General features: G+C 39.7%; 2 protein-coding genes across 6 annotated transcripts in view; one reads left to right on the forward strand and one right to left on the reverse strand.

Annotated features, from left to right (window-relative positions):
• Nucleotides 1–26,495, forward strand: part of CTNNA1 (catenin alpha 1) — a 179,346-nt gene that overhangs the window by 101,912 nt on the left and 50,939 nt on the right. The window lies entirely within an intron of this gene.
• On the reverse strand, nucleotides 16,741–19,799 carry LRRTM2 (leucine rich repeat transmembrane neuronal 2). 2 transcript variants are annotated; one of them, XM_007461424.1, is made up of 2 exons: nucleotides 19,365–19,797; nucleotides 16,741–19,010 (listed from the first exon to the last, which is right to left on the reverse strand). In XM_007461424.1, the coding sequence occupies exons 1-2, from the start codon at nucleotides 19,366–19,368 to the stop codon at nucleotides 17,464–17,466; spliced, it is 1,551 nt and encodes a 516-aa protein (XP_007461486.1). In that variant the 5' UTR covers nucleotides 19,369–19,797; the 3' UTR covers nucleotides 16,741–17,463. The 2 variants fall into 2 exon arrangements, with proteins under 2 accessions (XP_007461486.1, XP_007461487.1); XM_007461425.1 differs by having other exon boundaries at nucleotides 17,076–18,582; nucleotides 19,365–19,799.

Here is a 26,495-nt window from a genome sequence, read left to right on the forward strand (position 1 = left end):
GCTCCGCGGCATGTGGGATCTTCCCGAAACGGGGCACGAACCTGTGTCCCCTGCATCGGCAGGCGGACTCTCAAGCACTGCGCCACCAGGGAAGCCCCTGTTTGTAGATTTTTTGATGATGGCCATTCTGACCAGTGTGAGGTGATACCTCATTGTAGTTTTGATTTGCATTTCTCTGATACTTAGTGATGTTGAGCATCTTTTCATGTGCCTCTTGGCCATCTGCATGTCTTCTTTTTGGTGAAATGTCTATATAGGACTTCCGCCTGTTTTTTAATTACGTTGTTTGTTTTTTTTGGTATTGAGCTCCATGAGCTGTTTGTATATTTTTGAGATTAATTGTCCTTTGCTTCATTTGCAAATATTTTCTCCTATTCTGAGGGTTGTCTTTTCGTCTAGTTTATGGTTTCCTTTGCTGTGCAAAAGTTTTTAAGTTCCATTAGGTCCCATTTGTTTATTTTTGTTTTTATTTTCATTACTCTAGGAGGTGGGTCAAAAAAGATCTTGCTGTAGTTTATGTCAAAGAGTGTTTCTCCTATGTTTTCCTCTAAGAGTTTTATAGTGTCCAGTCTTATATTTAGGTCTTTAATCTATTTGGAGTTTATTTTTGTGTATGGTGTTAGGTAGCGTTCTAATTTCATTCTTTTGCATGTAGCTGTCCAGTTTTCCCAGAACAACTTACTGAAGAGGCTGTCTTTTCTCCATTGTATGTTCTTGCCTCCTTTGTCATAAATTAGGTGACATATGTGCGTGGGTTTATCTCTGGGCTTTCTATCCTGTACCATTGACCTATATTTCTGTTTTTGTGCCAACACCATACTGCCTTGATTACTGTAGCTTTGTAGTATAGTTTGAAGTCAGGGAGCCTGTTTCCTCCAGCTCCGTTTTTCTTCCTCAAGATTGCTTTGGCTGTTCAGGGTCTTTTGTGTTTCCATACAAATGGTAAAAATTATTTTTGTTCTAATTCTGTAAAGAATGCCATTGGTAGTTCAATAGGGATTGCATTAAATCTGTAGATTGCTTTGGGTAGTATAGTCATTTTCACAATATTGTTTCTTCCAATCCAAGAACATGGTGTATTTCTCCATCTGTTTATGTCATCTTTGATTTCTTTCATCACTGTTTCATAGTTTTCTGAATACCGGTCTTTCACCTCCTTAGGTAGGTTTATTCCTAGGTATTTTATTCTTTTTGTTGCAGTGGTAAGTGGAATTGTTTCCTTAATTTCTCTTACTGATTTTTTGCTGTTAGTATATAGGAATGCCAGAGATTTCTGTGCATTAATTTTGTATCCTGCAACCTTACCACATTCATTGATAAGTTCTAGTAGTTTTCTGGTGGCATCTTTAGGATTCTCTATGTATAGTATCGTGTTATCTGCAAAGAGTGACAGTTTTATTTCTTCTTTTCCAATTTGTACTCCTTTTACTTCTTTTTCTTCTCTGATTGCCGTGGCTAGGACTTCCAAAACTATGTTGAATAATAGTGGCGAGAGTGGACATCTTTGTCTTGTTGCTGATCTTAGTGGAAATGCTTTCAGTTTTTCACCATTGGGCATGATGTTTGGTGTGGGTTTGTCATATATGGCCTTTATTATGTTGAGGTAGGTTCCCTCTATGCCCATGTCCTGGAGAGTTTTTATATTAATGGGTGTTGAATTTTGTCAAAAGCTGTTTCTGCATCTGTTGAGATGATCATATGGTTTTTATTCTTTAATTTGTTAATATGATGTATCACATTGATTGATTTGCATATATTGAAGAATCTTTGCATTCCTGGGCTAAATCCCACTTGATCATAGTGTATGATCCTTTTAATGTGTTGTTGGATTCTGTTTGCTAGTATTTTGTTCAGGATTTTTGCTTCTATGTTCATCAGTGATATTGGTCAGTAATTTGTGTGTGTGTGTGATATCTTTGTCTAGTTTTGGTATCAGGGTGATGGTGGCTTCATAGAACGAATTTGGGAGTAGTCCTCCCTCTGCAATTTTTTGGAAGAGTTTGAGACGGATCAGTGTTAGCGCTTCTCTAAATGTTTGATAGAATTCGCCTGTGAAGCCATCTGGTCCTGGACTTTTGTTTGTTGGAAGATTTTTTTTTTTTTTTTGCAGTACGCGGGCCTCTCACTGTTGTGGCCTTTCCCGTTACAGAGCACAGGCTCCGGACGCGCAGGCTCAGTGGCCATGGCTCACGGCCCCAGCCGCTCTGCTGCATGTGGGATCCTCCTGGACCAGGGCACGAACCTGTGTCCCCTGCATCGGCAGGTGGACTCTCAACATTGCGCCACCAGGGAAACCCTTTTGGAAGATTTTTAATTACAGTTTCAGTTTCATTACTTGTGATAGGACTGTTTGTATTTTCTAATTCTTCCTATCTCAGTCTTAGAAAATTGTACCTTTCCAAGAATTTGTCCATTTCTTCATGGTTGTCCATTTTATTGGCATATAGTTGTTTGTAGTAGTCTCTTACAATCCTTTGTATTTCTGTGGTGTTAGTTGTGATTTCTCCTTTTCTAATTTGCGTCCTCTCCCTTTTTTTCTTGATGAGTCTGGCTAAGGGTTTATCAATTTTTTTATCTTCTCAAATAACCAACTTTTAGTTTTATTGATATTTGCTATTTTTTCTTCATTTCTATTTCATTTATTTCTGCTCTGATCTTTATGATTTCTTTCCTTCTACTGACTTTGGGTTTTCTTTGTTCATCTTTCTCTAGTTGCTTTAGGTGTAAGGTTAGATTGTTTATGTGAGATTTTTCTTGTTTTCTTGAGGTAAGGTCGAATTGCTATAAACTTCCCTCTTAGTACTGGTTTTGCTGCGTCCATAGGTTGTGGGTCGTTGTGTTTTTGTTGTCATTTGTTTCTAAGTATTTTTTTATTTCTTTGATTTCTTCAGTGATCTCTTGGTTATTTAGTAGCGTACTGTTTAGCCTCCATGTATTTGTGTTTTTTACAGTTTTTTTCCTGTAATTGATTTCCAGTCTCATAGCTTTGTGGTCCGAAGAGATGCTTGATATGATTTCAATTTTCTTAAATTTTCTGAGGCTTGATTTGTGAGCCAAGGTGTGATCTGTCCTGGAGAATTTTCCATGTGTACTTGAGAAGAAAGTGTATTCTGCCAGTTTCAGGTGGAATGTCCTATAAATATCAATTAATTCTATCTGGTCTATTGCATCATTTAAAGCTTGTGTTTCCTTATCTATCTTCTGTTTGAATGATCTGTCCATTGGTATAAGTGGGGGTGGTCCTATGTTGGGTGCATAAACATTTATAATTGTTAATTGTTTAAGGTGGGAAAACCTAACTTCTTTTTTCTACTTTCTTCCATGCACCCTAAAAAATACATAGCTTTTTTACTCAGTTTTCCCATTTCTTTCCTACAGGTATTTAAAAGATTGCTCAAATTACCCTATATGTTTTAAATTTTCCCTTCTTTTCTTTTTCTTTTTTCTTTTTTTTCAGCTAGTCTTGATTGTAATGAAAATCTGAAAAAGAAATGTTTTTCTTATTTGACACACTGAGAAACTCTTATAAGTATGATGGTTTCTGAGTCTTTCTCAAGAAAGAGGAAGTATTTGATTACAGACAGGAAACTCAAAACATGATAGTGTTAAATTCAAGTAGCGAATGAAAGGATTCTGAACTTTGAAACTTGTTGCTGTTGTGAAATGTAACCCTTAAGATGTCATTTTTCACCTTCAATTTCTGTTATTAAGATAGGACTTAGGTAACGTTTGGGGCTTTTATTAAAATTGTATTGGCAGCCATGCCACATAGTTTTTAACAAAACCAGCAGTTACACTGAGGTTTCTAACAGTGAAGCCATTAGTCAACCTCTTATATGTGAAAGTAACACATTAAACCTTGTAATAAGATTCTTTTGTAGTATGTGAGAGACTTAAATTAGCAGGTTGTCACTACACTGTGCTCCTGCTTTTCTGTTTAATTTTGCACCATATAAGGGAATCAGAAATTATTGTTCTAAAAGTTTGAAATTTCAGTTTCTAGAAAATTTAAGAGTACATGAATAAGATGGGGAAAAAGGGTAGATTTCACTAGAGTGAATGGGACCCAAACCAGACCTTTGCCCCATACTTAAAAAAGTATGTTCTGCCTTTTCCATGTCTAATTCATGAGAACAAGTCCTTATTGATACTTGATTTAAAAAAAGTTGTAAATATGCAAGCATGGAGAAACTAAGTATCTTCTCAGAAAACAGTTTCAGATTGGAGATTAATAGTGAAAACTTGAAATTTAACATGAGAACTTGGAGGTTCTGTTTAGTACATCCTAGTGAATGAATGATTTCTTACATCTCTGCCCCTCACGCTACCCATTTCTCTTGAGCAAAGCTCTTAGAAAGAGTCATTTGTTTTTTTTTCAACTGACCATTGGTTCTTACCCTTTGCCTGTCCTTCAATAAACCTTTCTTTTATCCATCTTGCTTAGCAGCCCTTTTCTGATAGTTAAAGTTATAGGTTTTGTGTTTCTCAGCAAAACAAAAATTGCTAAAATATATTTTTCTAAATCACCACTTTGACCATCATATCCCAGCCATCTCCACAAATCCAGAGTGGCCGTTCTTGCTGACCATGTTAAATCTGAGCACCTTTCCTGGTCCCAGAGGCCCCTTGGCATTTGGCCCTACCTTTGCTGCACTTACTGGTATCATCTGTCAGATTAGTGGCTCTGGCCACTCTGCACCCAGCCATATTGAAATCCTGATGGTGCTTTTGTACCCAGCTTTAGGCTGTTTTCTCCACTGCATTCTTTAGTGCCCTCCCTGTTTTCTAAATATCAGCAATCTAGGTGGTACCATCCAGTTCACCTCTTTTGGGCTTATCTTTTATTAGTTATTTATTGAATATTTTAAGTTTTACCTCTGACTGACTATGAACTCCTGAGGGCAGGGGCCTATATCACCTTAGCACCTTGTATAGTGGAAATTGAAGTACTTGCTGAATTATATATTTCAACATATTGTGAAGAAGAAGGAGTAGTAGTAGTAGTAGTAGTAGTAATACAGGTCATACTTCAGCGCTGTGTGCCAGGAATTGTTCTAAGTACTTCACACACATTCCCATTTAATCTTCAGAGCACGAGTTTGATACTGTTAAGACATAGAGATGAAATGACTTGTTTAAGATCTCACAGGTAGTAAGTGGAGGTACTACACTTTGAACCTAGCCTGGCTCCAGAGTTCAAGCTCTTAACCACCATGCAGAGCTGTAGGTCTAGTCGAGAGGAATACTATGTTAGATTGCCGATACCATAAATTACAATTGTAATTATATTTTTTTCCTTTCCTCCCAACATTTTATTATGAAAATTTTCATACATACACAGAAGCTGAAAGACTGTTCAGTGAACACCATATATACACACACCTATTTCCTAGATTCTGTGATTGACTTTTTGATATATTTGCTTTATCACATGTTTATCCATTCCTGTATCCATCTTATTATTGTTTTGATGCATTTCAAAGTCAGTTGCAGGTACTTGGGTATTTTACCTCTAAACATTGCAGTATGCATGTCATTTAACTAGAGTGCAGTTTTATTATCGTAAATTTTATATAATGAAATGTACAAATTTTAAGTGTATTATGTGATAGGTTTTGATAAATGCACACACTTTGTACCCCAATCCTTTATCAAGATAGAGAACATTATATGGTTATCATGTTATTGAATATCTGGCTACCTTGTAGCTCAAGTACATGAGCCGTACATTTCCCCCAACATTAAAACCTACTTTTCTGGGACTCCCCTGGCAGTCCAGTGGTTAAGACTCCATGCTCCCAATGCAGGGGGCACAGGTTTGATCCCTGGTCAGGGAACGAAGATCCTGCATGCTGCATGGTGTGGCCAAAAAAAAAAAAAAAAACAACAGACCTGCTTTTTTGATTGCCCCATGTTCTCTTTCTTTCTTGTCAATTCTTGAGCCTTTAATTTTTCATATGAACGCAAAGGTCCATTTCTCATTTTCACTGCACTGTGCTATTAGGATTTTAATAGGAATGCCACTGGATTTGTAGATTAATTGACATCTTTGCAACACTGAGCCTTCCTATTCATACACATTGCCTACTATTTCACTTATGCAGGTGTTCTTTTATTTTTTTCAACAGGTTTTACCATCATCTCTAAGAACATCTTGTTTCTATCTTTTTAGATTAGTCTTAAATACTAAAGTTTTGTTGCTATTTTGAATAGTTTACCTTTTTATAATGAGATTTTACTTCCTTTGTGGTATTGTATACAGATGGTATTAATTTTTTTAAACATCTTTATTGGAATATAATTGCTTTACAGTGGTGTGTTAGTTTCCGCTTTATAACAAAGTGAATCAGTTATACATATGTTCCCATATCTCTTCCCTTTTGCATCTCCCTCCCTCCCTCCCATACTCCCTGTCCCACCCCTCTAGGTGGTCACAAACCACCGAACTGATCTCCCTGTGCTATGCGGCTGCTTCCCACTAGCTATCTATTTTACGTTTGGTAGTATATATATGTCCATGCCACTCTCTCACTTTGTCACAGCTTACCCTTCCTCCTCCCCATATCCTCAAGTCCATTCTCTAGTAGGTCTGTGTCTTTATTCCTGTCTTACCCCTAGGTTCTTCATGACCTTTTTTTTTTTTTCTTAGATTCCATATACATGTGTTAGCATACGGTATTTGTTTTTCTCTTTCTGACTTACTTCACTCTGTATGACAGACTCTAGGTCCATTTGTAGTGAGGTCCACCTCACTACAAATAACTCAATTTCGTTTCTTTTTATGGCTGAGTAATATTCCATTGTATATATGTGCCACATCTTCTTTATCCATTCATCTGTTGATGGACACTTAGGTTGCTTCCATGTCCTGGCTATTGTAAACAGAGCTGCAGTGAACATTGTGGTACATGACTCTTTTTGAATTATGGTTTTCTCAGGGTATATGCCCAGTAGTGGGATTGCTGGGTACCCATCCTTTTTTGGTTGACTGCCATTTGATAGATATTGTTGAAAGATTCCTCAGGTTGGTGTAGGAGAAAAGTGTGGTTTTATGATTCTCTTCTTCATCTCTCAGTCCCTTGGTGAAATCATTCAGTTTTATGACTTTCAATACCTCTATTCACTGATGATGACTTCAAAATTTATATTTCCAGCTTTAACATGTGAAAAGCTGAATCTTAATCTTTCTTACTCCTCCCCTTCCCAATCTATGACATCCATAGTGTTCTGAATCCCAGTTGATATTAGGTCTTGGAGTTCACTTAGTTTAAATGCTAATTAATAAATCAGAATAAAGAATATAGCCTTTCATAGGTTTTATCTAATCCCCAGATGCCCCACCTCCCGTCCCGTCCTGTCCCCTCTTCAGTTTAAACTGAGGACTGTGTGTGTGTGTGTTTGAAAATTGACGTAAAATATTTAGAAGGCACGATCTTCAAAATACTGATTATTATTTTGGAGAGCCAGGAGATTTGTGTTTTTAACAGAATTGTATTTGTTTAATAATCTTTGTAATAATTTATGGTGATGTATCTTGTGGGAAGGTCAAGCAGACTTTAGATAAACCCTTTTACAGTTTGAGTGTTTCTTCACATTCTATCTGTAATTCATCTCACGTGTAATTCTAAGAGAGCACAAATTGGGTGCCTCAATGATGATATCGCTTATGCACTATAATGTCTTTTGACATTTTAGGAATGCTGCATCAAAAAAGAAGAAAATTCTTGACCACCTCCTATTAGGTTTTCATGTAGAGTAGTAGATAAATCTTAGCCTGGCAGTTTTACCACAATAATAAAATGGGCTCTAGTTGTTGGAAGTTGATGGCAAGTGTCAGAGAGCAGTTTTGCACCCACTGGCCTCAAGGGATTGTCAGGAGATGAGGGAGATGTGGTGACCTGACACTGTCCCAAGATGCCTACAGGAGTGTGCTGAGGGTAGTAGATTCTTTTTTCTTCTTTCTCACTGCCATTATTTTCCCTTGTGAATTTCAAGGGAGAGTTAGGGAGGTTGATCAGAGAGAAGGGAGCATTGTCAGGGTCACTTCTGAACCCAGTTCTTAGTGTGTGCCATGGGCGACAGTCGTAGCATGGGGTGCCTGATGCTCTCGTCTTTTTCTCTATTTGGAGCAAAAACTATGGCAGAACGTACTTTCAAGTGAAAGGTCAGTGTTTTTGTGGCCAGTTCATTGGAATCCTGACAAAACTGGTATGAAATTTTAGAGCACAGATGAGGGAGGTAAGGATTACTACCTATTATCTTGAGAAGTCTATATTTCTGAAACTTTTACAACCATGGCCTGTGTACCTGTGTCCTTTATGCCCCAAGGCATGTTCCCCACCCCTACATAAAACCAGCTAAATAGCTATTAATATTAAAGATATGAAGAGTGTTAGGGATTTTATTTAGTCAGAGAGCTGGAGTGAGTGCTAATTATTAAGAGCAAAAAGGGCACTATCCTTAAATGACTGGTATTTCTTGTCTTTTGAAAGTAAAAGCAAAGTGAATAAACATTATTTGTTACTTGAATCTATGCAAAGGGAAGGGTATACTGAGAAGACAACTCAGATGCGTAATTGTGTTTCTAACAGTATTTTCCAAGTTGTATGGATTAGTTTGCAGCTGACAGACACATAGTTTTGTGGAGTTGAGGAGTACTTTTGAAATTATGGCTATTTCTTAAAAAGGGGCTGCTTAGCACTGGATATACTACAACTGAACAGTTTCCCCCCAATAAGGTTGTTTATCCTTGGAGTTTTGGAAACCATGAAGAGAAGGAGAAATGTGAAAAGCTTGTTTATGTGGTGGTAAAAGAGGAAGGAGAACAAGCCTAGGGTCAAGAGATGGGGAAAGTGCAGAAAAGTTTGCAGGTGAAGGAGCAGATAAAGTAATTTGCCTTGTTGGATAAACTGGATCATGATCTTGGGGAAGACAATGTCGAGAAAGAAGTTCTTGAGTTGAAAAATCTGGGCCATAAGATCTGTAGGTTCTGATATGACCAGATGTGTGTCTTCATTCAGACAGGTTAATTCTGCACAAGCTTTATATTTAATAGAGATTTTGGTAATATGGAGGATCACTGTACAACAATCATGAAACATATCCTCCTGGATTGACAGGTTATCTTTTTCTTTTAAAATTCTCATACTTCCCTTGCTCAGACCCCTCAATAATTCTGACAGATCTGCCTAGGAACCAAATCTGCCACAATTGGATGGGCTGCTTCCTAAATTAGATGTGGTAGGCTTGAAGTACATTTTTTCCTAAGCAAAGAAACCCGAACATGATAGTGATCCTTAATTCTCAGTTATGTATTTTGTACTAAAATAAAATTGTCAGAGGCCGAGATATCAATGAGATTATTTTATATTTATTTTGAAAAACAGAATCTGTTTGTGATAATGGATAGTATGTGTGGTCCTATATAATTTTACTGAACAAGGAAAGACATTACTTGATTTTTTTTTTTTTTTTTTTTTCAGTACGTGGGCCTCTCTCTGTGGTGGCTTTTTTTTTTTTTTTTTTTTTTCTCAGTACGTGGGCCTCTCTCTGTGGTGGCTTCTCCTTTTGCGGAGCACAGGCTCCGGACGTGCAGGCTCAGTGACCATGGCTCACGGACCCAGCCGCTCCGTGGCATGTGGGATCCTCCCGGACCGGGGCTCGAACCCGTGTCCCCTGCATCGGCAGGTGGACTGTCAACCACTGTGCCACCAGGGAAGCCCAACATTACTTGATTTTTAAGTGACTTTCTTACCCAGAAGGAATTTTGGAAATATGGATTCTAAATCTTTTGAAATTTAGCCTTGATTCATAAAGCCAAACTAAAGTAATGTCATGACTAATACAATAGTACATTTATATAAAGCAGATTACTTGACTGTGAGATAATATGGTCAGTTCTATATCAGTATTAGATACAAAAAGTGTATCCAGGCTATTGGCTTATTAAAAGCTCTCACTAATTGTCTATCTTCATTTTAGATACTATACATTAACTTAGTGAGGGAAGTAATACTAGAAAGTAGAGAGTTTCAGGGAGCAACTCAGGGGCCTTACATGTCTTTAATGTGATTATATTCTCTACTTGGTGGATCTCTCTCATCTAGTTCTCCACATATTGTTATTAAAAATAGCAAACATTTGTTAAATATTTACTGTGTTCAGGACTTTCTCAGGACTTTACATGTATTAAATTCCCTTTTGTTGTTACTGCTATTAATTCCAACTTAAGGGTGAGAGACCCAAGGCACAGTGAGGCTGATGGACTTGTCCAGGGTGACAGGCCCAAGTGTGGGGCAGGTCTCTGAACACAGGTCTCTATTTGCTCCTGTTGAAACCTAGGAGGCTTTGCTAACGGCATACAGAATGGGTTTTAAATTTTAAAGAGACTGTTAAATTTCTGACAGCTATTCAGACCATTGAACGCTTTATCTTTTTAAATGTGTTCTTTCTTTGGAAATTAGTTATCATCTTATAGATTCTTACCCAAGGAGAACATTTATGATTATCATCAGCATAACTAGAGATGATGCATGAAATGTGCTTCTCTTCATTCGTAATGTAGTGGAAGAGTTTTCAATTTTAAATTGTACTCCTAGCCTAGAAGATTTATAATGTAATGGATTAGGAATTTATTGGGTGTCCCTTATGTGATGGAACACTCTAGTTTGGGTCCCAGGGATGTGATAAGGAGGAAACATGAACTGTTCTTCCAAGTAGGTGCATATTCATTCTTGCTGACTTTATAGGCTCTTGCCTTGGGTCACAACAAAGGTTAGATCATACCACAAAGCATGCATCATGCTTGTGTCGCCTCCTTTCCCATAGTTTTTTCAAGGGTTGACATGAAAAACATGTCTGCCTGTTCTCTAAAAGCTCCTTGGGGATATTGTCTGACATGTTTCCTTATTGTTCCTAAAGCTGGCTCTATTTTAAAGATAATTCACAGACTTTTGCATTTGTGTCATTCCCCCCAAATAAACCAATGTGCTTCCTTTATCAGATGAAAGCTGTTGATTTTCTTCTTTGCCTTGGCTAGGGAGATCAAGGCCCAATTAGTGTATACTAGAATTGTTTCATTGCTCTGTTAGGGCTTTTTTGTGAGTTAACCAAAATGGTTTAGGATCTGGTGAAATTGCTAGACTCAACACAATATTTGCAATATAATTTCAAGAGATTCTTGCATCCTATGAAACATATCCTGGACCCTTAGAATTAAGAATCCCTGCTTTTGATCTTTTTACATCCTTATTTCAATCATTCTGTACATATGAATGTATTTTGCTAAGTTTCCTTGACTTTTAGGCTCTATGTAAATGATAAATACATTGTTTTCAGAGATCTTTAGGTGCTGAGCACTTACCCTCTATGTATTTGGCAGTGAGGCCATAGGAAATGTTTTTGTTTATCACAGGAGGAACTGTTTTGGTTCTCATGATAATGAAGCAGATAAATGGCTGTAGAGTTTTTATCGTATGACTTTCCAGAAAAAGCAACCTGGAGATTGTGTGTGTGTGTGTGTGTGTGTGTGTGCGCGTGGGTGCGCACGTGCGTGCGCACTTGATAGAAATACCAGGGCCTAAAGATGGAGTTTCTGTGCACTGAGCACAATTGTGAATGTATATTCAGTAAAGTTATGACATTTTTACATCTCTTTGCTGTGGTTCTTGGTGAAGTCTCTTCATGGAAGTTGTGAAAAGGCTTTGGGAAGTGTCTCTGGGGCTGCAGTTTTAAAATCTGGTTCCCAAATGAGGGAAGAGCCTTCTCTCTTTGGGTGGTGGTAGAGCCATTGGCCCCTGCCTCCAGGATTGTTGTTCACAGGTGCTCTTTCATGTTGGAGGTCCTGAGGTGGAGGATGGGCTAGCTTCGCTCTTGGCCTCCGTGTTTAAAGGGAGGGTATATTCACTAGTGGGCTTTGCAGGAAAGCATGTTTCATTGTACTTGCCTTTGGAGATGTCTTGCTCTTTAAGGTCTCCTTCAGATAGAGCTTCAGGGAGGCTCAGCATCTGTCCCTTAGAAGTGTTCCCAAAACATTGGCTAGTGAGGAGGAACTCATGCTAAGGGGAGATGTGGGAATAGCTGTGATTTTCACCTCTTTTTCCCTTCTTTCTTTGTAAAAGACAATTTGTAGTACATTTTGTCTCTCTAAGGGAGTCTCGAGTACCCAGCTGGTTAGATATATTTAAAGAAAGAAAAAGAAATCTCTTCACACAGACCTTGAAGAATTCTATTATAAATCTGAGTGGGAACCTGAGAATGCTGTGGCATACAGGCGAAACTAATTAAAATAACTGATAAAGAAATCAGATGTAGCTTTACATGGGATTTTCAAGATTAAAATGTAGGAGAGTTATGTTAAATAAGCTCTGCTTTTAACTCTATAAAGGATAGGAACTCATTCCTTTGTGCAGCTTGAAACTACTATCACCTGTGCCCTCTAGTGCATACTGGATGAGTTAGTTTGACAGTAAAATTCTGTATTGTGCTTCCTGCCTCTGCCCTAATTCTGCTGAGGTTCCTGGTGTAAGAATTCCCTTAGCCTCTCTGATCCCCTCATCCCTAGGTGTTTATTCCTGCCTGTCTGGTCCTGTTGTACTGCTCCTGGCCTGGAGAAGTAGTAAGGTCACCCTGGCAAGTACAGCGACCTGTGGCAGTCAATTCTCAAGGCCAGGGCAGTTTCTGCCCCCAGTGCTGCTGAGGCAAAGCATCCTGTCCTGAGGATGTTTATGCCAAGCAAGGGAGGCTAGTTAAAAATCTTCCCTCCTTTTCCCCTATCCATACTCCTGAGCTGGTGTCTGGGATAGGGTGGGTCATGTAGGGATCCTAGAGACCCCAGCATGGTCAGCACCTGTGGACCTCCTTCCCAGGAGTGGTGTGCAAGGTACTGCTAGGATCTACTCCAACAGATCCCTGAGGTAGAGGCCAAGTTACTGTTTGCTGGGTATAGGCAATTGAGTACCTTTTTGAAGTTCCCCAGGCTGTGGCGGAACACAGGGGAGGGTGGGGGATGGCGGCCAACCTTAGGCCCTGTGAGCCCCACAGACAGCTGTTTGTCCACTTGCTAAGACTTGTGACAGAGCAGCTTCTTATTGCATGACTGCTGTTTACTGGCATGATGGTCTTTTTAGCCAGCCCTCCCCTCCCTGCCTTACTTCCTATTCCTAGCCTAGTTTTGCCTGTCTCCGAATGAAGACAGGTGATGATTAGCTGCCCTTTTTCCAACTGGCACATTTGGCATTATAGAGAACATGGTACAAAACAACTGTTCATTTAAGGTTTCTATATCTGTCATAAATGAGTTTTCAACTTTCACGTGTCAAAATTGATAGGTTACCAAGGAAAAGCTTTGGAAAGAAAAGAAAGACATTGGCTGTTTACAGTATACACAATTTTAATAACAAAACTTCCCTGTACACTGCACTTGTCCCCCACCCCCACCCCCCCACCCCACCCCAGTATAATCGTATTTTCTTCCCACCCTCCCAACCCACTTGACCACTTCCCACCCCCACCCACCCACCCAGATGGCTTAGGGTGATTGAACACAATAGGTTTGAATACTTTCAGTTTCCAGTTTCAGTGTTGATAGGAATGTTCATCAAACATTCCATAGATCAGGCTTTTAAAAAATTGCCAAGGAAGAATAGGTTAATTGAAGGAGTAGCAGACATTTCCAAATGTCTGCAATAGCAGTATGGAAGCTTAAACAGTCATTTACTACTCGTTTTTTGCCTTAAATTATTTAAGTACTACGAGTTTGCCCTAGGTTAGGAACAGAAATATTTAATTATCTGTGGATGGCCTTATCACTTTTGTCTTCTGTCTTTTTCTGGTTGAAGCAATTTAACCAATAAGATATTGAAAAGCATGTCCCAAAACAGATTTTTGAGACGAGTCTGTCATTGTATTGCTTTATTAGGAAAATGATCATGTAAGTCATCTTCTAAAAATAATATTTCAAAATTTCATACTGATAGCCACACTTTGGAGAGAACGGGACGTTTATAGCTCCCCCCTCATAGTTGCGTAGGAAGTATGCCTTAAGAAAATGATACGCCTGTTTTGAATTTTAGGATTAAGCCCTAGTGCTACGTAGGGTTCATTTTTATTGGAAAGAGTCTAGCTCTTGGTGACTAGCATTAGAATAAGCAGACAGATTTTAATAATTAGTGGAGTGGGAAAGTTCAATCAATTCCATTCAATGAATTGGTACAGAAATTAACTTAGGCACATTAAGAAATTACATGTGTTAGTGCAGATTTTTGGCTTAAAAAATTAGTATCTTTGCTATTTGATGTTGGCAGTGGGTATTCTCTGAGTTGTGTATGGATTTGCAAATTTATCAGCTCACTCTCATTTCAGAAAGGTGATTGAAATCCCTGGCAAGCTACAGAAATGAATATAAATGATTCCAAACTAGCTCTTGGTTACTAGGTGGGTATAGTATCATAGCCTTTGTTAGCTTGCTTTTTCCAGAGAGATTTAATTATTTTTCTGTTTTTTAAGTGGTCATTTTCCTCTAATCTTGAAAGTGAAAAAAGGGAGAGGGGGCATTGAAGAGGATAAAACGACAGCAAAAAACAAAAGGCCTAACATTATATTACCAGGATCTGCAGTGTAGTTGTGATGCTCTTCCACCCGAGCCAGTTGGTAAAGAGAGCACATATGACTAACAGCCTCTTCTTCAAACCTGTGCTGTTACCAAAACACAAATAGACCAAAATTAAAAGAAATTCTGCCTTCTATAGGCAATTGAAAAGGGAAGTTTGCGCTTTAAATGGAAATGGAAAATGCTGTTTGGCACTGTTATTCACTTTTCTCAGAGAGCATTGCCCAAAAAATGAAGGGCCAAAAAAAATCTGTTAATTTTCAACTGAGAAGTATGCCTTGATGGCCTTGGCTATGCTGTTCCCCTGAATTACTAAATGGCTTGCTTTTCCAGTTTTCTTTCCTACGTACATTAAGGATTTTGCCAATTGACGGTCCATTTCACTAACTGTAATCTTTAGGATTAATGTGGGGACTCCCAGCCACTATTTCTCACCCTTCTGCTCACAGTTTCAATTAATTTTGGGTTGTGGTTGAAATGATGGAAACTACTTCTCTGCTATCCTCCAGGGCTAGTGGAATCTTGTGTGTCCAGGACCCAGTTGTATTGTGATAAAGTTGTTCTCTGACAAATGGCCATGGTTACCCTGATAAATGGGTTGGTAAATTTTAGCTTGTGGAGCTCTCATTTGTAATGGGGCTTCTGATCCAGCCCTTCTGTAAGGAAGCTGTGAGACGTGCTCTATGCCGTAAAATCAGCTTCTGTCCTTGCCCAGGCAGGCCTAGTGTCTGGTTTAACAAGAGGTGAAATGCTCACTGCTCAGGATCAGCTGAGATGGGCTGAGACTTTGCCAAACTAATCTACCCACCTTAAAAATTGTAGAGAGCACATTCTTACCATAATTTGTGATCTTGTCTGCTTTTTACTGAGACACTTTATTTGAAATGTAGGTAGACATCCCTCTCTTAGTATTAAATCTCATGGATTAAACTGTAATCTTAACATGTTTCAGTTCAATCCTGGGAAGAAATATGCCTTGAATGAAGGATATCATGTTAAGTAAAAGATAACTTTTTTTATGGTAGTGGTTTTCTCTAAGAATTTATGCCTTTTTTCTCATCAGCAAATGTCAGTTGTAAAAATGCTCATTCTCCTAAAATCAAGTCAGTAGTCTAATTTCACGGTTTTTGCTACTACATACACGGAACCTCATTTATGGAAAAATTCAGTGTCAATTGGTAACTTGCATCTAAATCCTAAATATGTCATAGTTTCTCCATAGAAATCATAATGGAAGAAACAAAGTACTTGTGGCTCTTTTCTACACGAAAAGTGTGGAATCATTATCATTTTTAAATTACTGAGCATTTATATTAATACCAGAGAACCTCCCCCCCTCCCCTTTCCAGCTGCAGGTCCCTGGGCCTTGCCCTGTTGGATGCAGATCATGTATAGTTGCCCATTTGCTTGACTACCTTTTAACTTTGCTAACCTGTTTCAGCAAGAGTCATATTTCAAAATGCTGCCTTTCTCTTTCATCCCCTCACCTCCTTCGAGTTACCACTGTGTGGCTGCATAGGCATATATTGTGTTCTGCCATGAGAAGGTTTGCCTCAGATATGTGTTGTTCCCTTCACTTAGAAGGACCTGCTCTTACAGTAAGAATAGGTATCCATTAAAAGGTCAAAATTTAGCATATAATATTTATAAAGTGATTTTTTCAAGTTTCCTTTAAAATATATTCTAACAAGAATCAGTATTATGCCTGTTGCTAGCCAGTTATTTTTAATTTGGCTCTTTGAGGCTTGAAGATCAGGAAAAGGCAGAAGAAAGAGGTTTAAACCCCTTTGTCAAGGCATCTTTGATCTTGGCAGTTGAGGGAGAGATGGAGGTGGGGGGGGTGGAGGACAGGGGGAGAAAGAGAGAGACTGGGAGAGAGAGTGTATTTGTGTGTGTGCATTCAAACTAGAGTGAGCAGGTGGTCATAGGATTGCTAAATTGACTCAGTTTATCTCTTTTCTCTCCAAAATAATTTCTAAATCTTTTTTCACATATAAATGTATATATAGGATTTAGTAAACTAATTAGTAAGGTGATAATTTAACACTAGTTTAAAGTAAGTATCTAAATGCCACAAAAATCAACGTGTCCATTATAAGTCAAACTAGAGATATGAAATGAAGTCAGTGTAATTATTTAGTATTGATTTCATTGTAATGAGACCTTTTCACAGTCACTTGGATTCATTGTTTAAATATATTAAAGAATCCCTCAGCTTATTAGAATTATATAAAGGGTTCTGATTTCATGATATGGACTTTGATAATATCTATTAACCCAGGTAAAAACTCTGGAAGAAGAGTGTTTAATATTGACCAGTCTTCAGCATACGTGAAATTCTACTCCGCACGCTGGCAGTAAATAGTAGGTTTGAGTAAATACCAAATTATCATACAAGAGAACTTTTCTAAGTCTCCTTTTAAGCAGCAAGCCAAGTTGTGGTACTTGGGGTAGAGAGCAATGATCAAACAAGTATTGATCCATATCTCTTTCTGCTCAGTAGCTTCTTTCCAAACTGTTTTCAGTAGAAAAAAATAGCATATGGAGACCTTAGTGTAAATGTTTACCCACGATAGCGTATAATTACATACATGAAATGTCTTATTTTGAAGTAAGCATTTTTAGACTTTCCAACAAGAGTGCAAATTAATGTGAGCATCGCTTCATTTAACACTGAAAATATGGTTTCATTAAAAAAAAATTAAAAATATTTCATCACGTCAGAAACCTAAGTCTCCACTTGGTTTGGAAAAATTAGCCTTAATGTCACCATTGGTAAAAATTAGATATGTATTTAGCCCCTACTATGTAAAATAGGTTACTTATCTGATGTGATTTTTGATGATGGGTAGATATTATACTTCACATTCTTTGTATGGCAGCTGCTGACACTTGCACTGTCCATAACCATTAATGATGATGAAGGGTCCTTCATGGGTGGGTTCATATTCATTATATGGTCCTTGGTCTGACATGTTTGACATATGGAGTCGTGTTTGGGATCGGAGCTGCCTGTGGTTCTGAATCATTGAGCACTGCCTAATTCTTCTTAAAGTGGGAGGGCAGCACTTCCTGGAGATGAACACTATAAAAATAATAAAAAAGAAAGAAAACAATAAAGCCATTGTTCCCGTAATTACCCGTTGAGTGAAGATGGCATTGTCTGGTTCGGGAAAGTGTTCCTCAGTAGTAACTGCTATGCCCGCAGTAGTTGGGATTTCTTTGTCTCCCACATGGTAACTTGATGAGCTTATTCTTTTTGTATATTCAGTGGTTGGATCTTTATAAGTTGTAGCCATGGCGGTGACAGTGGTTGATAAATTCCAGCAGAGCTGAAATCCGTGGACTGCATCTAGTATATCCTCTCCTTGGGTGTGGTCGGGGCTGTGGCATAGGATGGAATGCTCCCACCGACCTTGGAAACTGCCCAGCCAGGAGGCCAAAGCACATATTCGAGGGCTGCATTCCCACAGATTGCCAGAGAGGCCAACGGTTGTGAGGGATCTCAGGGAGTTTAAGATCTTGGAATCAAGGCTGTTTAACTTGTTGTTATCCATGAGGAGTATTTTAAGATTAGGCATCGTTTCAAACACTGTCAGGTCGATGGCTTTTATTTCATTTCCAGTCAGGTCTAGCTTTTCTAAAGTGCCCCAGGTCCACTCCATCCCACATGTCAAGTTGCTAATTTTGTTCCATTGTAAGAAGAGTGTGTGCAGACTGCTTAGCCGTAGGAAATGAGCAAAATTAATCTTCGTCAGCTGGTTGTGCTCTAGATGAAGCTCTCTCAGTTTGATTAATCCTGCAAATCCATTGCGAGCCAAACTTCGCAAACGGTTTGTGCTCAAATCCAGAAACTCCAGACTACGACAGTCCCAGAACAGGCGTACTGGGATAGTCCGCAGGGAGTTGGACCGAAAATGCAAGGTCTGTAGCTTCCGGAGGCCATAGAAGAGCTCTGGGTGCAGAGATGACAGCTGATTAAAAGACAGGTCCAAATTTTGCAGGTTAATCAGTTGGGTAAAAGTTGTGTTTGGTAAATAAAATATTTTGTTGGAACTTAAGATTAATTCCTTAAGTTTATATAGTCCTTGAAAAGCATCTTCTTTTACTGTTGATATTTGATTATGGTCTAAGTGGAGCCAGGTAAGTTGACTGAAGCTGGCAAATTGATCCCTTTCAAGCTCTGTGATGTGATTGTGCCTCAGGGACAGGCCCAGAGAGCCCTTGTCTGTGGTGTTTGGCACTGAGTGGAAGCCCTGAGAGTCGCAGTAGAAGAGCAGCTTCTCACAGCGGCATTTGGGTGGACATGCCATACCCAGGGCAGGCAGCATTTTTAAAACCATACTCATTGCATATATTGCTGCCAGCATAGGGGCCCCTAATGGCCACTTGAAATGTAAGCCTGCAGAATATAATTTAAGGAAGACAAGAAGATAGGATATTTTTCAGCAGAGCATATGGGCTATTAAAACAACAACAACAACATATCATTATGGCAAAAGATTTAACTACATATAACTTATTCGTCATTTGCTGCAGAAACACTAACCTTGTTAGTATGACTAGAACAAAACTTAAACCATTAAGAAAGAAGATAAAACACATCCTGTCCTCAGCAATATATGTTTTTACCTAAACCTCAAAATCCAAAAATGTGACGGTGATCTCCCTCATAAAATGTGAATTCAGTGGCTTATTATTTTAAAAGCGTTGATTCCTTGCTGACTGTACAAGACACATAAATACATGGACTTACCCATTCTTCTGAGCACATTGGAGCCTGCATTCAGTCTCGGTTGTCAGACTCAACGCAGTGAGTCTGTAAAAGGCTCTAACATGCGGGAGCCTTTGACCAGTTTCCTGTTTTCTGTGTCCCAGGCTTTCCGAGTAAAATTGAATCCACCAGGGTGAGTTGTTTTTTCCTTAGGATATTCCTCTCGAAAGCATTGGTTTCATTTTCTGTGACCACTCTGATCCCCTAAATCAGTTTTGAATATGTTATTAATTTCGTCCTCCTCTAACTGCTCAGCTGGTTAATCAGAGCTTCAGCCTCTCCTTTCTGCAGCCGTTAGTTCTCTCGGTCTTAACTTGTTGATGGCAGATGGGCTGCTTGTTGCAGAGAAGAGCCCCTGGAGCAGCATGAGTGCATTTACTGAAAAGCTTTTCCGAGAAATGGCACAAGAATGGATTTGCTTATGTGCTGCGACCACACAGAACTGTATATAGGCTGACGTCACCGGGTGACGTGTCTTTTGTTTGGGTTTTCCAGAAGCTTTACTGTTATAAAGCAGTGTGCTTTGTAACAGTATCGGGGTCGTTGTTAAGACCCCTGATTATAATGAAGCGAGAAAGAAGAACTCCTGACTTAAAAACATGGTATTCCTTCAGTGTAGGAAGCAGCAGTGAGGTTGTAATAAAGGCTGCATTCAAGAAGACCCGTCTGAACAGTGAGTTGGGTTAGCAGTGTGATGATTTTTTAATGCTTGGGAGAGCCAGTGTTAGACTGCCGATTCTGCATAGAGAGATCTAAATGGGCAGGAGCCTGCACGATTTATGAAGTGCTGATTTAACTGCAGCCTCTGCAAGTGCCTGCTGCTCTGGTAGTTTGGAAAGCTACTCAATCACCTTGCTGTCATGCTTGGTTAACATAGAAGTATGACTATGATTTGCTTCAAATGTGTTGGTAAACTAGCTAAGTGGGCTTTGCTTCTTTGTCGTTAAGAGTTTAACATCATAAACCAAGAATAAAGGGCAAAAAAAAAAAGGTTGGAAAACAAAGCATTTGGTTATTTTGCTCTTTGAGAATTTCAGGAGAAAGCTAATTAAAAAAATTCTCCTTCTCTGTCTTATTTTATATAATAGTGTTTTATCACAGTGCTAATTGAAAAATAATGCTGATTTGATCTTTGGATGTCTTAGTAGGAGAAAAGGGTAGGTTGATACAGTCATTTAATATTGCATGCCCTAAGTGTTAACAGCGGAACAGAAATGATTTAGGACAAGTGGTATAGCATGGCTGGATTCTGCCATGGTCCCTTGTATTTACCTCAGAATTTCACCCACTTCTTCGGCTAAAAGCCTCTACTGCTCTGGGATTGGGGCATTGTGACCCTCAAACAATAGAGCATTTGCACACTCGGTAGTGCCTACTGGCACAGTTAAGAACTGACTTTGAGTCTTATACTAACTGTTGTTGAAATCTCTCTAGGGAATACAAAAGGTCACTCATACTCTGGAATAGGATTTTTGCTTTGGCTGTTTTTACTTGACCTAACACCATCTTCTCCCTGTCGAATAGTATCACTTTTCAGAATTTGGTTATGACTGTACAGCTCCATGTTTACTATTGTATAAATGTAAAAGATATTTCTACTGTGAGTCAGGGTCATATTTTCAGGCCTGACAAAGGTAAGGCCTTTTATACATCTGACATTACTGATTTGGCTTTCCAGGCCATTTCTCCCATATCATTGGCACTTATCCTTAGTAGGCCTTGTCTCAGACCTGAAGGCAAAAATCTAAAAACTACCCATTGTGTCTGTGAAACCAGAACATCATCAGTCTGTTGGCTTCCAGGGGCTTTATCACACTGGGCATGTGTAAGAAGTTATTGTCTCAAGGGGTTTAGTTTCTGTGTTGGAGTGTGGTGATAGAGTGAGGACTGGAAGACTCCAAGGTGCCTTCCTCAGGGCTCTGTGGAGACAGCAGCAGCTGCAGGTGTGTAGTTTGGCTCCTCCTAGAAGCAGACCCCAAGGTAGGATTAGAAGTATAAGAATTTTATTGAGGAAAATGCCTGGGATGTGCAAAGGGAGAGAGAAGACAGCAGGAATACACTTAGGTCTGGTAGAGTCTAACAACCGTGGGGCATGTCTGATACCTCTGAAAGGAGAAGACTGAAGGAAAGACTCTGTGGGCAGTGCAGTTCTAAGATAGCGTGCCCAAGCCAAAGTTACCCATGAGTGGAACCCCTTATTCTCAGGAACTAGTACTCCCACTGTATTCCTGCTTGCTGGTTAAGGAAGGGAGGGAGAGGTCCTAGATTTCAAGGATGCCACCCCCGCAACTGACCTTGATCCTTTCCATAGTCTTTCTCTCTTGTAAGCTAGAAGTTCTTAACCTGGGTCCATAATTGGCTTGTAGAATTTTGTTGCTTGTGCATTTTTCTGTGGGTAAGGTTTAATCAAATTCTTACAGGTCTGTGACCATAGGTTTCAGAGTGACCATTCTATAGGAACTTGCTCCCAAAACTTCCAACAAGGGGAGTCGGACAAGGGTGTTAATTTTTTTTTTTTTTTTTTTTTTTAAGGAAAAGAAGCCCTTGGGATACTGTAAATGCTCTTATTGAAGTCAGCCACCCTCTGATTAAAAAAAAAACCTTTGCAAGGCAGGAGGAGCTGGATTAAATTCTCCCCTGAAGTAACAACTTTAATTCCATGTGGAGAAAAGCATTAGAACCAATTGGATTAGAGCAACCATGATTAGGAATGAGTTGTATGTGAAAATTTAGAGGGAAGAGCATTTCCTTCCCCTTAAACTCTTGGTTCCTTTCTGCTCTGTAGTCTGCTTGGCCTACTTCTTATACTAACAAATGGCAAACCCTTAAATTACGTTATCCCAATACTGCTATAACAGATTTGTGGGCAAGGAAAATTGCGCAGAAGAGCACCAGTGCAATCGAGTAATTATTTTTTGATGCATCTGGAGAAGTGGGCAGTAATGCCTGCCATATCACAGTACCCAGAGAGCACAGTCCGTCTAGGTCACCAGCCATCTTGCCCACCTTGCCCACTTGCCCTCCCTTTGGGTTCAAAAGGTTTAGACGGTGGAATCAAAGATGTGGTGTTTGTCTTAAAATTGGTTGAAGTACCATAGTTCCTATTGATGGAATTTTTAAATCGTTTTTTGATCTTTATCTTTCTTTAGCTAAAAGGACTAAAAAACCCATGTTCTTTCTGAATTAAACTTTTTCTTGGTTTCATTTTACAACAGCTTTATTCTGCATACATATGCCTTTGACTTAAAGTGGCAGTACAACCTCTGGAAGGTACTTTCCATATCATCTGTTTCAATTTTCACTGTTTTAGTTGTTCGTGACAAGGCAAAGGACAAGTAAAATCTAGCCCGCTTGTCCTCTCTGTAAATGGTTGTAAGCAAATTAAATGAGTCATGTGGCAGGGCTTAGGTGTTGTAGTTACCTGCATTACTCTGCATGATAGTTTGCTTTGAATATATATTGCTAATTAGGGACAAATATTTCCCCACTTGGAGAAGCAGATGTATGGGTATATACATGAAATCTTCTAATTTGTGGTCGAGAGGGAGCTGGATTTTGCTTTATGCTAAAGAGTCAAATATTTCTTAACTAATCATGCCCGACTCCAAAAATTTTAATACCCCAGCACCCAGAGGTGTGGTGGGGAAGCACAGAGGTGCTCTGGAGAAGTATGTTAAAATAAACCTTTTTGCTTCCAGTCTTGGTCATCGTTCCTTGGAGATCTCCTTACGATTATCAGAAAGTGATAGACATTTTTAGGGTGGAGATCCAAGATTTGTAGGTCTGAGTATATCCCCTCCTAAGAACCTTTAAGGGTTCTTAGTTGGCAGCCACATACTTGGGCCTGTATTGTATCAATACCTGTATTAGAGTGAGTGGGTTTTACCAGCCTGTTTTTGGAGGCAGGAAAGAAAGAGGATGGGAGAATATTCTGATAAAACCTAGAGTTATTCACTGCTTTCAAACGTGTGTATTTGGAGACAAAGATTGACTGTTCTTGTAAACTATTTATTTATTTATTTATTTATTTGCTGTGTTGTGTCTTCATTGCTGTGCGTGGGCTTTCTCTAGCTGTGGCAAGCGGGGTCTACTCTTGGTTGCAGTGCACGGGCTTCTCCTTGTGGTGGCTTCTCTTGTGGCGGAGCACGGGCTCTAGGCTCACGGGCTTCAGTAGTTGTGGCGTGTGGACTCAGTAGTTGTGGCTTACGGGCCTAGAGTGCAGACTCAGTTAGTTGTGGCACGCGGGCTTAGTTGCTCTGCGGCATGTGGGATCTTCCCGGACCAGGGCTTGAACCCATGTCCCCTGCATTGGCAGGCGGATTCTTAAACCACTGCGCCACCAGGGAAGTCTGACTATTCTTTAAAATTTTTGATTTGCTCTTTAAAAGCTACTGGGGTTTGGCAGTAAACTGTTTGTTATCTTCCCAAGAACCAGAACTTATCTGACAGAGGCAGATAGAATGTGTAAGGATTGAGGGACTTACCAATCTGTCATGTTAGAGATGGGCTTGAAGAGTAGTTGATTATCCCAGGTAGAGCCAGAGGATCTGAGAATATTTAAAATTCTAGGCTCTTAGAGTTTTGGTGAAATCACAGGGGACCACTGTTGAGTGTAAATAAGTATCTCTATTGCTGGGATCTTTCCTTTCACAAGCCCTGTAAGAAGTAGACTGGTCCACATTAAGCCTACAGAATCCCTATTTTTGACCTCGTCCTTGCCCTCCATAATTGTGATTTTTAAGTTCTTCTGTTATCTTTATTAAACATGACCGAGAAAGGAGTAGGAAGGAGTGATGGTTACACCAATGATGATGAGCTGTGTCCCTTTTGGTGCTGTGACTTACAAAGTTTGGTTTTGGAGGCATGTGCTTTTTGGCAATTGTTGGTATTGGTGGGGTGGCAGAACTAGGATCATGTGACAGCCTAATTCTTTTGTGCTAGCATTGTGTTCTGTGCCCAGGGCTAGAAAATTCAGTAAATTTTGGAGTGATGCACCTTAGGTAAGGGAAGATTTTCCATAGAAGTTTGAGCAGAGGTACATTTAGACCACAAAGATCTTTTTTTTTTTTGCGGTACATGGGCCTCTCACTGTTGTGGCCTCTCCCGTTGCGGAGCACAGGCTCCGGACATGCAGGCTCAGCGGCCACGGCTCACGGGCCCAGCTCCGCGGCATGTGGGATCTTCCCGGACCAGGGCACGGACCTGTGTCCCCTGCATCGTCAGGCAGACTCTCAACCACTGTGCCACCAGGGAAGCCCTAAAGATTTAATTTTTAAAAATTTATTTTTGGCTGTGTTAGGTCTTCGTTGCTGCACACAGGCTTTCCCTAATTGTGATGAGCAGGGGCTACTCTTTGTTGTGGTGCGTGGGCTTCTCATTGTTATTAAAGAAATTAATTTTGTTTGTGAAATATTTTACAAAGATTTCTTCCAGTTAGTCATTTGTTTTTTAAAGGTTTTATGGTCTTTGCTGTATATACTAAATTTTAATGAATGGCAGAGAATCTTTTCCTTCTCATTGGAAGGAAAAAAAAAAGTTTGTTCTCCCAGAGGTCACCACCAAAATGGGTAAAATCCTCCAGGAAATTCTAGTTCTTAATACTTTAAAAAAAGAAAGAAAGAAATCAATTACAAACTTAAATGTAATTTCCTGTATGACTTTTACTTACTGCTCTGACCCACTGTTATGTCATTCCAAACTCCTGTCAAGCCCATCACAATACAGGGTCTTGCTGAATTAGGGGTTGCTCTGAATTATTTTAGCTCAGATTAGAAACCCTCTGAGAGAAGGATATGGCTAATCCTGCCTACTCCAGTGGATGTAGAGTGCTCAGTAAAGATTGTCTAAATAGATAGAAGTCTGTCCACGCAGGAGGAAGGTGGAATGGCTTCTTCATGCTTCTCTTAAAGATTGGTTTTAAAAAGCCCTTTCACTGTCTCAGCCAAAACTGTGTTGCTTAGAGGCAGTCCCAGCTAATAACCTTTGCCTCTCCTCAACTCAGCTGATATTTACTTGTTGAGGAGAAGCTTTATGTTGAAACCCCAAACATACCATATCTTTTTCTTAGAAAGCTCTTTTTTCACTGTGTAGCAGGGGCATACATATCAACATTGAGTGAGTCTAGGTGGTCTCTCTGCTTAGTGGAATAGAGTCTCTCAATTAGGTGTAAACCGAGAGTCACTTATTTTAAAGATTCATTGGGCAAATTTACTTTGGCCTAGCTAAAACTAGAAATACAAAATCATAACAGCCTTAATCTCAAAGAGAAGTAAGATCTTGTTTTACAGATCAGCAAGCCTTCTACTTTCATCAAGCTCATTATTAAGTTTGTAAGTGTGTGTACTCACCCCTATTATATTTTAAATTATTGGAACTGTAAACTTGCTACTTGGACTGGGTTTTTTTTTCTTTTTTTTTAAGGGATGCTTTGATTTAAAAGGTGGTCTGGGGCTTCCCTGGTGGCGCAGTGGTTGAGAGTACGCCTGCCGACGCAGGGGACACGGGTTCGTGCCCCGGTCCGGGAGGATCACACGTGCCGTGGAGCGGCTGGGCCCGTGAGCCATGGCCGCTGAGCCTGCGCGTCCGGAGCCTGTGCTCCGCAACGGGAGAGGCCACAGCAGTGAGAGGCCCAAAAAAAAAAAAAAAGTTGGTCTAGTATAAACCTAAAAACTGAGTAAGTAACTGCTTCTGAACTGCTCCCTACTGATTAATGAGGCATAAGCCTCTATTTCCTAAAGTAACAAGAAAGACAAATTGATTTTTAAGGTAGTCTGACAAAGAATTAACAGATTCATGTTGTGTGAATTTTGCCATATGAGTGTAATTCCCTCAAAAGTCAAGTTTAGGGCTTCCCTGGTGGCGCAGTGGTTGGGAGTCCGCCTGCCGATGCAGGGGACACGGGTTCGTGCCCCGGTCCGGGAGGATCCCACGTGCCACGGAGCGGCTGGGCCCATGGGCCATGGCCGCTGGGCCTGCGCGTCCAGAGCCTGTGCTCCACGGCGGGAGAGGCTGCGGCAGTGAGAGGCCCGCGTACCGCAAAAAAAAAAAGTCAAGTTTAAGGATTTGCTTTTATTTAACTTTCTAAGTATTATAAAGTCTTCTACCCAAATTGAG

The sequence above is a fragment of the Lipotes vexillifer genome, unplaced genomic scaffold (genome assembly GCF_000442215.2).
Source record: "Lipotes vexillifer unplaced genomic scaffold, Lipotes_vexillifer_v1.1 scaffold217, whole genome shotgun sequence".
Classification (NCBI taxonomy): Eukaryota; Metazoa; Chordata; class Mammalia; order Artiodactyla; family Lipotidae; genus Lipotes; species Lipotes vexillifer.